The 12,954-nt window shown below is 36.9% G+C and overlaps 1 protein-coding gene across 3 annotated transcripts in view; it reads right to left on the reverse strand.

The window, feature by feature from the left end:
* Positions 1-3,846: 3,846 nt before the first annotated feature.
* The window catches only part of PFKFB4 (6-phosphofructo-2-kinase/fructose-2,6-biphosphatase 4), a 56,838-nt gene continuing 47,730 nt past the window's right edge, over positions 3,847-12,954 (reverse strand). Inside the window, exon 14 of one of the 3 annotated variants that reach the window (XM_065407324.1) lies at positions 3,847-3,906. In XM_065407324.1, coding sequence (XP_065263396.1) covers positions 3,847-3,906 — 60 coding nt within the window. Of the gene's footprint in view, positions 3,907-9,765; positions 9,826-11,474; positions 11,559-12,954 lie in introns of those variants that run through there. The other 2 variants (XM_065407323.1, XM_065407321.1) reach the window with 2 other exon arrangements.

A 12,954-nucleotide genomic window follows, 5' to 3' on the forward strand; every position in this document is an offset into this window, starting at 1 on the left:
AGACTAAGGTGTTAGATCACTATCATCATCAGCCAATAATTGAATACAGAGATTTACAATCTTTATTACATACCTTCTTTCCTGTAACCATTGTGTATGAGAGCCACCTTGTGGAAGATAGTAGACTGCAGTTATTTTCTATCTGGTTCCCAAACTGGTCTGAAGAGATGACTGGGCACAAGGGCTGGTGTTCTTAGTTCCAGCTGCTGCTAAGTGTCCATACAATTCACTGCAAAGAGCAGTCTCAAGGCCTTTTAAAAAAAGGCACCTGGAAATGAGTTACCTCTAATAAAGAATGCTACTACATTGGAGGAGAAGAGGGTATAGCAATTGCTGTTGTAGATAATACACCACCAAGAGGGACTAAAGTTAGTAGCGATCAGTACTTTCTAAAGAGGAGATGTGAACACAGTAAGCTGTGCTTCCCGATATGAACAAGTTTGAGAGCCCCTAGTCTAGACAAATGACCACTGGTAAGTTTTGCCTTCTCATAAACTGCATCAGAAATAGAAAAAGCATTACTAACACTATTGCATCTCAATGCAGTCTAGCTTATTTATACATGCATAATGGACTATTTAAATCCAAATGCTACAGCAGATTAACATTTTACTTACTAATTTGCAGCTACTGGTACTGAAGAATATCAGGTAGATGAGAATTAATCATTTAAAAAAAAAAAACAAAGTTGTCATGTTTTAGAATGTCACAAATCCTAAACATTTAGAATGACAAAACGTAACAGTTAATTTTCATTGAAATTCACAAAGCCTCAATTTACAATCATAATTTCACATGAATTTTGACTTCCTCTTCTATTTTAAATCTGAACTATTGCTTTTTCTTCGTTATTGCAAAAGATTTTTGCCAACCTGAGCAGATCTCAGCTTCTGTCACACATTGTAGGTAATATAATCAGTATATCTCACCTCTTTTTGCAGCAGATGATAATGAAATGAACTTAACCTTTACTCTCACACTTCTCTCTATCTGAGATACATTTTGTAAAAAGTATTTCACAGCCTTCTACAGTGGACAAATTCATAAAGTGTGTTGACCTGAGGAGATATTTACACAACTCTACATGTTACTGTAGCATAGCTGGTCTAAGGGGACAAGGAAAGAAACACAAATCTTGAGTTTTAACATTTGATCTTTATTACTTGGCTCAAAGATCACATGAAATTCATTTTGCCTAGAAGATTAAATTGAAGACCAGTCATGTCAGAAAGGTTAGTTTAATCCCATCCAATCACTGCAACATAAAACAAACATACTAGACCATACTTAGAAGTTACCCCCTCTGGATGATGACTCACTTTTCCGAAACAGATGGGAATATGTATACAGCTTTTAGATAGTAATGAGTAATTCTTGCAATATATTTCCAGAACTCTCAATTTTTACAGGAGAGATGGGGGTGATCATTTACTTATTTTTACATTCTAGTATTTTTCTTTTACTAACTAAGATACAGTCAATGACATTTGTAAATTAAAATAGAATTGACAGCTTCAGATTCTCCTTTTTATTTTCAAGTACTGACACAATTTATTCACAAAGTCTATAAAAATATCTACTATACATAAAACATTTAACCATATAGAATTTTACAGCACCTCTGAAAGTTCTGAGATTAAAAACCCATATAGGGAAACATTTCCCTTTTATAACCACGCTTCCTTTACCAGGACGAAGCTCAAAACTACAATAATCCAAACTCTATCTTGGTAAACCTCTGCTTTTCAAAGCACATTAAGAACATAATATTTGGGAATTTGCCTTGGATAACTATGGATAAAAGCTAGACTTCCTCAATTTACCATCATTAAACATAAATAATCCCTACTGTAGGTCGTGTGGCCCAGATCCAGAGGAAACAGGGCACCTTAGAGGATAGGGCTGTTCTTCTGAACTATGAACAAATAGGTTATCAGAAGGGAAACCACTATATAGCATCTCTTCCCTCTCCATAAGCATCTTTAGGGTTTGTTTTGCTGTGCATCAATAAATGTCTTAGCAGTGCTTTGTGCTATAACATTAGACAATAACTATTAATACAGCTAAATAAATATATATTTTTAAATGCATATTACTGGTTGCATGGATTACAGACAAAAAGCTTTTGATGCTAAGGTTCCAAGCAAGTGTTTTGATATCCTATGCATTCGTTTTCTGAAATGAAATCTAGCTATATGGCTTACTTCCAGTACATTGACTATATTGCTAAGACTAGCTTAATAAAACAAATCACAACAGCAGCACATATTAGAGTCCCCTGCCCTGCATAAAACAAAACAAAAAAACAATTTAGCCCTTGCCTGCAAGCTACTTTGACAGAACTCAATTCTCTGCACTGAAATCCAACTAAATGTATTAATGGATAAATGCAAGAGTTGGATTAACAGACATCAAAAAGATACTCCAATAAATTCTATCATCCAACAACACATGTGTGTGTGTGTTCCAAGCCTATATATATATATATATATATATATATAGGCTTGGAACAATGAAGGTAGTGAGTGGCCTTGACATGCATAGAAAATTCTATTACTTTTTAGCATTGGACATAAATGCACTTGCAATTTCACAGAAAGTTTAAAAAGATTTTAAAAACAAAATAGAGATGACATTTAAAAAAAAATCAATTTCCAAATTCACTCAAGTGTTTTTGTACTTATACAATTCTCAGGAGGCTAAAATCCTATTTTAACATTCTCCTCTATTTACTTAATGCTCCCACATAAAAAATCTTATACTTTTAGTGTGAAATTCACTCTATTAGAGCCCATTTAGGGTTTACATTGAAGTTTTCCTGCATTCAAGTGATGCATTGGGTCTTTTGAGGGCCCACTGAATGGGAGTATATTTCACCCTGAATGTGGAAGTTGTGTTCTCTCTTGGAAAGGTTGCTTAACCTGGACAGTACAGATATTCTGAAGGAGATCTGTCATCTTACCCTTTATAATCTCTTTCTAGGATAATTAGACTATTAACAAGCCAGCTATCTGTACTTAAAACCATCCTTCCATAACGATCAACTGTATAATAGTGCACCCCCACCATGGTAAAAATGCCATTTTGCACAGAGAAGATAAAGGAACTTACTGTGATAGCAAAGCCTCTCTCACTGTCAATATAATATAATATATAATATCAAATATTTTTTCTTGGCAAAGGGGAAATCATCCCTATTTCAAAAGACACACATATACGGTGCTTTGCAACACCTGAACTATGCTCAAACATAGATAGGGGATGGAAAAAAAGAGTACTTGAGAAACTTTTTCAGAGCAAGCCTCCAATATGAACTGGTTTTGTATCAAATGGAGCCTACAGAGCATTAAATGCAGAATTTCACATGTATTCAAAAAAAATATATATATACACACACTAAAAAAAAAAGTCATCTAATTCTAGACAGTCATTCACAGTAAAAATAAGAGGTACTCTTAGAAAAGCCATTATTGAAAAAAGTAAAAGTTCAGTTAAAACTTGACATTAAACTGATGAGCAATTAACAATCTTGCATGAGCCACAGGTGAAGAATAAAAACAGTTGAAAAACTGCATATTCACAGAAGAAAAATTAATAGCAACTTCACTGGGTTTCCCACAAATATTTCCAGTCTTGCACATTTCAACTTTCAGCATTAAGGGTCCTCCAGAATCATGGGTTTTCCCACAAGTCATTGAATCACATTCTAAAAGCCTTACAGTCAGAGGGAGTGTGTGCATGTGACACTGCTTGACCTCCTTGGATGTCTTCTCCAGTCTCATGTACCTGAGCTATTTCCTTAGTGCTTCTGTGGCAGGCAGGGGATATTGTCATGGTCCACGGGAGTTATAGATGATTAGGTACTGTCCTCAAGGCTTCCTCTCTCGAGCGATCCACACCTACATTCTGCAAGCCAAAGGCAGAAAGGGGATTTAAGCAAAGTTTCTTGCTGTTTTGCTGTAGGTTTTTACTCAGTCTATGGCACATCACAAAGGGCAAAAGACAGACAGAATTTGCTTTTCTTACACAGCACCTTGGACACATTTTCTCAGAAGACTTAATAAAATGAGACATAAGGCCCAACCTACACCTACACCAGCCAGTATATAGAGTTCAAAAACCATGATTAAAACTTCATGCCAGCTCTTAAGTTCTCTACAAAGCCAACTCTCTAATACCAGATCACAGGCCTTCTTTGCTGCCAATAAAAAAGCATCAGTTAGGACATCCATTATGCCAGCTGTTAAAACACTCTCATACTGTCCACTGAGCATGTGTCTTATTAAGTTTATCTTTAAAGATGCGGTTCCTTCTCCACACTATGCGCTATGCCAGTTTAGCTGGAACTGCACTCCTTGGACGAGCATAACCTCAGATACAGGCTTGCAAAGACTCCATAGGAAAATGAGGTAGCACTATGCACTTAGCAATAACTGTCACACACCTCTGGGCATTAGGCCCTGCTTGACTAAGATGAGGAACATGGGTCAGGTCCCCGAGTTATTCACTTACTCGTCCCCAAAATAGTAACTGTTCAGATTTCAAGTTTTATTAGCTACTAGCAGATTTTATATTAACTGAAATTGAGTGAATTCATTTTTACTGGTTTCTGCCGTCTTAGAGAAAGTGTTTTTCATTGACTATCTTCTCTGGTCTCACAAAACCAAGCACACAGGGCAAGACACTTACATTCAAGGTTATTTGCTGGATAAGCAAAATGTAAATAAAACTGAAGGATCTATCCTCCCCTCCCCACAAGCATACAATTACTGTTAGGGCATACAGATACTATCATTCATATTACGCAGATAGGTGCCAGTGGTTGGCATTTAGATGCGATTTTAAAACCACTTTTTCTACCATCTGACTGCAATACTGTTCCCAAAGCTGTTTGGATAGCATATAGTTTCTATACCACTCTAGTTTCACTCTGAAACCATATAAATTTTAACTGAGAAGTAACAAGTCTACAGAACTTGGGGAAGAAGATGGTTGCAGAAAAGTTTTGCATGCTTAGGGTTCTCTACTGCAGAGCCCTTTCTTTCAACCACTAACAAGAGGAAACCCCAGCTGCAAAGACCAATGATGTCACAGGAAAGACTCCCGCTGGCTTTGCATCAGGCCCATTATCAACGGATGGGAGATATAGCACCTATTGCTGACTTTGCCACAGACCATCTCCCTGTTCTGTGTTTTAACCACAAAATCACTCTCCTATAAACATTGTAAACTACCTTTACTGAAAATTCTGTCTGAACCTGCTTTTATTACTGCACTTCAGATTTTCATGAATTGCAAAAATTTCACCAGAAACACCCCCCCCTCCCCCCATGTTTCTATGTAGTCTCAAAAGATATTTGAACTTCTTTTCTGATTTTGTTTTGGTCTAAAGGGCAATGAGGGGGCAAAGCGATTGCAGTACAACTATTAAAAAATAAGAGCTGGCACTTTTAGTAAGTTTATCAAGCTCCTCCTCTACAGCACACATCCATCCAGGCAATGACTTGATTTAATGAAAAAATAAAAAAGTGAGTTGGAAAATTGATTTTGGGATGATAAGTTGCTTTATTATACTTAATGGGATACTATCAAGTTACTGGAAAACAATTTGTTTTCAAAAATAAGTTTAAACGTGTTTCAGGGTTCTACACCTGCCAATATGCCCAACAACCACAACTGCTAGTCAATTTTTGTGGTTTTATACTCATATTTGCCTTTAAAAAGATATTCTTGTTGATCTGTAAAAACCTACATTAATAAGACGACATACAATGACTTATACACAGCGGAAACGGCTGAACTGACTACACAGAGTACAGTCAAAAGCGCACAGAAAAGTAATTGAAAAACAGAGAAATCCATTTTTTCCTCTACCCTATTTCAGTGACAGAAATCTAGCTCTTACTTGTGAAAACGGTATGTAGAAAAAAGCCTGTGATTTTTCTTAAGTTGAGGGCACCCCCACTTTTTCTTTTTTAAAACCTCTCTATTTTAATTCATTCCCTTTATTTCAAATCAACATTTATAGCATTGGATAGACACAGAAATTATTTTCTCACACACACTGAAATAGCTAAGGTTTCTGAAAAAACTAACGCCGGAGCACTGATGAGTCGTTGCAGGCTTTTTGAGCTCCAGGCAGTGAATCTGTTCCTCTGCCCAGCAGAGAATCAAGACCAGAACCACCTTTCATTTCAGTAAAATTAGGTGACGGTCCTGTTCCTGGAAGACATTTCAGTACGTAATACCATCTTAAAACTGAGGAAGACAATGTGTGAGAGAGTGATAAGTGAGGACTGTTAGCTCCCTGACTCTCCTTGCTGAAACAGTAAACAAGCAGAACCTGAAGAGTTTACAGTCTAATCAGAGATGTGCCAATAGGCTCAAGGGAGTGGTTCCAATAATGTTATTAAAACTTAGGTTAAGACCCCAGACTAGGGCAATATATCTTACAGGAGATCTGAGTCTTGTGAGAGAATTATGGAAACACCACTCTGTGAAAGTTAAGTTACCTGCAAGCCTGAAACCAAACCTTGAAACCTACACTGCCATCAACTAAGCCCATATGGAATCCCTCCAGAGGAAATTCAAGAGGTCATTCTGATGACACTGAAAGCTGAGTTTTCTCTGGGCAGGCAGCAAATTCAGAATGTCTTTCAAACTCTTAATGGGATCAGGAGGTTCCAGGAGTTGAAGTGAGCCTTTATGATCTTTTCAGAGACTCCTTTTTCTTGAAGCAATAATCTCTTGTGCAACAAGCCAGCAGAGGCCAAATTCTGGAGAGAAGAGTGACTGTCCTGTTTTTGGGAGAGACTATAAGGGATTTGGAGTCAGCGCCTGTCTATGGATATTTGGCCTTTAGCAAGCCAATCTTTGAATGGCCACAAAGGAGCAATGATGATGGTATTTGTTCAATCTGTCCATATTTTTCAGAATAACTTGTGCAACACTTGGATCAAAATGACACATTCACCAGGCTCTTGGGACTAAGTTATTGAAGGGTTGTCTACGTGGGCTGCCTGAGAGCCCCAGTATTGGCTGCAGTATATGGAAGGCTGGGCATTTGCTGTTGATTCAAAAAGATGGAAGGCAAGAAGCCAAATTCCAGGAAATCCCAGGGAAAATAAGAGGAGATCAAGAAGTTGTTGGAGAAGACTATATGCCATAATAGATGGAGGCCTAAGAGAAAAAAGAGGGAGACATCTCTATCAGAAAGAGTGCAATGAGGGAGAAAGGATTTGGGAAGGGAGAGAAAGGATGGCGTAAGCTACATTGTTTGGTAATGAGAAGTTCTGGGCATAGTCCTAAGTCTTCCAGGGATTCATCTCAGATACCTATGGCAACCATGTCTGTGAGAGTAGATGGAACCAGGATGGGAGAGAGCTTAATAGTGGTTTTTTACTGGCAGGAATTGTGCAGCTCTTGAGACTGCCAAGATGGGCTTATGCCTGTCTCCAGGATATCCTTGGTTTGCAAGAAAAACAAGTCTGGAAGGAATGAAGTAGGGAGGACAGTATTTTTCAGAAAGAAGCCAGACAAGGAGTTGTTAAATACACTGAATGCAGACATGGCTAGTTTACTACACAAAAATAAAAATAAAAAAATACCAGACTCAATTTGTGAAAAGCTTTTACATCCAAAACCCAAAAGGTAAAATACATAAAAATAAATGAATAGATATTTTAAATCAGTGTGTTGTAGCAGCTTAGGTACTATAACTAGCTGATTTCCCTTGGAGCTCTGTACAAACAACGGTTAAAAATCCATTCTGTCCTCTACTAGGGTTTTCTCTAGTGCTACAATAACTGTAAGCGGTTTTTGAACCACTTACTCCATTGCCACATCCAGGCAGTTATACAGACTGAAAAAGACCTCTTAGAACTACTTACTGACTCTTACCTACACCTGCAGGATATAAGTATTACAGGCATCAGACAGCAGAAGCAGCTTTAAGTTAACTTTGAATATATATTTACTATTGCATGGGATTCTCCTTAGTAATGGGCCACACACACTCTCTCTCTCTCTCTCTCTCTCTCTCTCATTTACTCACTATCTTGTTACTTTTCCACATCTCTGGTTTACATAACTAACTTCCCTGCAAAGCTCTCAAGGATACCTACCCATGGCAGCAGCAGGAACAGAACCCAGGTCACTTGACTCCCAGTCTAATGTCCTACCCAGTGATACATGCTATCACTTGAAACTTCAAATTCTATACTAGGATTTTATCTGTACAATAGACTATTTACATGAGCCAGCTAGCTATCAATTAATCCCTATCACTATAGTATTTTGGAGCTCATAATGGGGTACATGACCTCAACAGAAATTATCAAAAAATGCAAATACTTAATTTCAACAAAATGCAAAATGTTTGTAAAAAATGTACAAGCTGGAGAAATAGACCTATTAACTGAACAAACAGTTTACACAACAAGGGATTTGTGCTATTCTTTTAGATGAAAAGCAATTGCTTAGAAAACAGCCTATTTTCCAAGATTCGATGCAATGAAAACAAAGCTGCCCCTGTTACTTGGACACCTCTAATTTTAATTTGGTCTCTATCCCCAAAAAACAGCAAGGTCGTGCTGCTACTCAACTTTCAAATGAGCTACAGTCTCTTTTTGTACAATGTGTAAAGGATTTTAGACACTGGCATGTTGCACTCTCTTGGTGAATAACTGCTTGACAATCCGTAGTAAACACGCCATCTTTCACACAAACGTTCTATTAATGCTTCGGGAGGTATGTGCACCCATTTTGGCCAGGAAAACCTCCAACCAATCTTTTTTTTTTTTTTTTTTTTTTTAAGTATAAGCTAAAATCTAGGTACAGACTAATCTGAAATGGCCATTGCCCGTTGTATTGTACCCAAGGTAAGCTCTGATAAGATGTATGCACTATTGAAGACTCAAAGGTGAAGACTCAAAGACTATGTGATAACTCAAAGGTCATCCACATATGCGCTAGGAGCAGCATACTACTAGGAGTAAGTGTGGCTGCTGCTTGCCAGACCATGAATAGGGAACTTTAAGATTCTGTGTTTCTTAATTCCTAAACAAAAGAAACCAAATGAAAATTGTTACTATGTGCCCAAAGAACTCTGCCATCTGCCCAATGCAGAAATATATTTTAAGAAAAATCGCACACATTAAACTACTCATATACTTCTCCTCATTATGTTTGAAGTCTGGAATAAAATAAGCTTCAACTTGCTAGCCTCCTCTCCAAATATACATCATTAAAGAGTTTGGTAATCTAGCAGATCTACCAGACTAGCACTATGGATCAGTAGAACTAAATGTTTTGCTAACTATGGAAATGTTATTTTCTGCTACATTTAACAGTCCAATCACTCCCAAGCCCAGGGAAACAAGTACTACTTGTGCCCAGCTTGTGCTTATCACACACAGTATGTTATGCATCGTAGCTTTCATACTTCAACTAAAGTCCAACAGTTACTGGACCTAAAAAAAATCAATTTAAAAATTAAAACTGCAAGATCACAGGATTATAGAAAGCTTTAAAAAAAAAAAAAAAAAAAAAGAACAGCAAACAGCAGCCAATTAAGGTTCAACTGAATTAGTATAATACAGTTTCACTATGCCTAGACAATTTTAGACGTTATGTGCTGTACAATGATTTAAATATTATTTTTGTAATTGATTTTAAAGTGATTGGAATGATTTTTTTTAAAGATGTATTTTAAAGTAATAGGATGAAAACAGCACCACACGTTTGATAGCTGAGCTGGACACGGGTTCACTGGTGAGCAGGGACTGTTACAAGGGCTTCCTCGGGAGGTCTGGAAATGTCTACATTCTGTATAATAATAAAAATACAGAGGAGAATATTTATCATGCAGCAATAAGCAGCAGTAAAATATCAATCAGCTTCCTTCACAAGTACACAGCTGCACTTCAACAAAAGATTTTTCACTCAGAAAATTCAGTGAAGTAACAGCTTTTTAATGCATTAGAACATATAGCAGCACAACTTATATAAAATAACCATCAATCCTACATAAATCTTATTGCTAACACTTCAGTTATTCACATGTAGAGGATTCCTATTATAGGCCCCAATCAGGAAAACTCTTAAGCATGTGCTTAAATCTATTCCTACCCAGGAAAACCACTGAGCACATACTTGATTTCAATAGGAGTTGAGTATATAAACTGGTTTCTCTGAATAGCAATACTTTTCTGAACTAGAGCCGTACACTGCATTTCCATAGCATGATCTTCACTTTACTTGTAATATAGCTAGTTTAGAATACAAAAACTACACCTGATGCGGTGAGTTATGACAAAATCCCTCCTCCAAGACTAAAACGGTACCTATGGGTAGACCTCTGATTATTTTGCAGAAGTTGTACAGTATTGCCCATGTTCAATGCAGCACGCGTTCAAAGGGTAGACAGTTTAGCTGATAAGCCTGATGTTGGCTGCACCCATGCAGCTCAAGTTGGTGGCCTACAACAGTATCACCAAATTCAAACAAAGTACCTGCTAACCTAGTACCCTACCTACTACTTTAAATAAAAACCAAATGATGTGCATTCAGGTTCAATTTGAAAGATCAATTCATTCTTCAAACCAAAGCCATTTCAATTCCAAAAATATATTTTCCATTTTAAAAAAAGGCTTTGGGCATTTGGGTTACATGTTTCTCTCTTTGTTCACTTCCCTGATTCTGTGTTAGGGTGAGCAAATTTCTCTTTTATTTTTATGATAAAAACTGAATTAACTGAAATAAATCTAAAATGAGTTTTTGCAGTGAATCTCTAATTTATAGACTAAGATATGTAGCAAAGGAAACAGATTTTCCTGCCATACAAAGGCATTAAACTTGCTTTCTGAAATAAAATCCAAAACATCAGAGAGAGAACTCAAATGATTATTGAAGTAGTTCCATAAGATTTATTATGGGAAAAAACAAAGATCACTCCTCCTTCATCCTATCCAGATTGAGACTGAAGTCATTACAAATCTGATGCTACTGTACATGACCAGTCAGATCTGCAGTCCAAATTCAGATAGATCATCTTTATTATAGAAAACACAGGAAAGTCAGTTATTCTACTCCTTTATATGTATTTTTGCAATGTAAAAATGACAGTCTTGAATTTTTCTTAGAGTACGTAAAGTATTTTAAAACAGTTTTTTCAACATCTGCTATGCACTATAGCATGCCTTATGTATTGATATGGAATTTATATCTAAGAGGCGCACACAGTACAATTATTAGGAAAGTATCTTGTTTGTAATGGTAATTTTTAAAAATTAAATACTATAGCTGTTCAGCTTTAATAAAGAGTATTTTAAAATTAGATTTTACAGTAGCAGTTACCATTTACACAGATAGCATAAAGGAAATATTTTATACTCTATACCACACTCTAATCCCAACCTAATCAACTTAGCCTTTCATCTTGCCTAGTTAGTTTAACTGTATACTACGAAGTTTACTCAGTGTGGGTCTTTCAGAAGACATCTCAAGTACAGGTCCCGTCTGTGACTCTCTATGGGTAATAAAATCCCCATGGGTCTTCCCTGAAAAAAAATTCAGGTTTACCCTACTATCTTTTGTCAAACTTTTCCACTAGTTTCACTACTGTACAGTTGTTGCCTGACTTCTGCCCTTCTCCCCAAACATGATTACATTTCAGCAGTACCAGATGTGTAGTTTGTCAAGCATTTCAGGTCAAAAGGTGCTACGTAACAGCATTAGGTGCTCAGGTAACCATAATTATAACATTTAGAGCTAATGCAGTGACTCAACAGATTCTCTTCCCAAATAAACGTTTTTAATAAGCTAACATCATAATAAATATTCCCAATAGCAATTTCCTGGAAATACGTGGCATGCTGTAAGACACTGGCAGACTGAGGTTAATCAGCAGCTCTTCATCTGAACTGAAGGAGACAGTCATTTGGATCATCACTGAAAAAGTCATGGCTTGAAAATAAGGATATTCATAAAGGGGCACATAAGGATGTCATTTTGGTGGTAAAGAACATGTTCAATTCGTCAGAATTGTTTAATATTCCATCTGATGGGTGAGGTGAAGTGTTTGCCAGAAAGCATCCCATTATTTACACTCTGTTCCTATTAAGTGGCTTTCAGCATAATATGCAAGCTGCATCAAGAAGAATAGATTAAAAATCTGGTAAAATGTAATACATGAAGGGAAAGAAGTAATGAAAGCAGTGAAGCCTAATCATGGTAAAAAACATCCATAATGAAAGCACTTGACTAGAATCGCTACTGAAACCAATGTTTTGTCAACTAGTGTAACTAAGATAATAAAACTTCTTGCAAAGCCCGGTAGCAAACAGCATGCAATAAACTGATTAGTCACAAAAAAGCCATATATACTCAAATATATAAATCATATTACACACACATCATTTCCATGCACACAAACATACAAAAACTCGTATTTTCACACACGTATGGCCCTGATCAATACCACAAATTCCAACTTCTCACTATAATATAAATTGACTATACTGCACTAATCCATTCGCCTCAACTCTACCCATATTATTCTTTGCAATGGTAGCCAATTTACTTCAAGGGAGACTTAAAGCATAGACACAAAAGCTAGTAGCATAAGCACCAGGCATATCAAGTTTGGGTAAGCTTTTATAATCCATCAATGGCAGAGCCTTTTGGGAGTAATATGGTCGATCCAAACTCATGTTACTATAGAATGCTATGGCACCACACAGCATCTCATACTCTGATTCAGCAAGAATGCAATAAGTTACCACAAGCCTGACTTCCTAACTCTGCTTACACATTACACACATACAAGACACTGGGGGGGTATACGGGTTGACCTTGACTAGCTACATCCACTGAGATATCTCAAGTTAGGTATCTCAGTGTAAACACACCCCTATCTTCTGCAGTGAAAAGATGAAGTCTCAGTTGGCTGGGCTT

Source organism: Emys orbicularis, chromosome 7 (assembly GCF_028017835.1).
Source record: "Emys orbicularis isolate rEmyOrb1 chromosome 7, rEmyOrb1.hap1, whole genome shotgun sequence".
Lineage (NCBI taxonomy): Eukaryota > Metazoa > Chordata > Testudines > Emydidae > Emys > Emys orbicularis.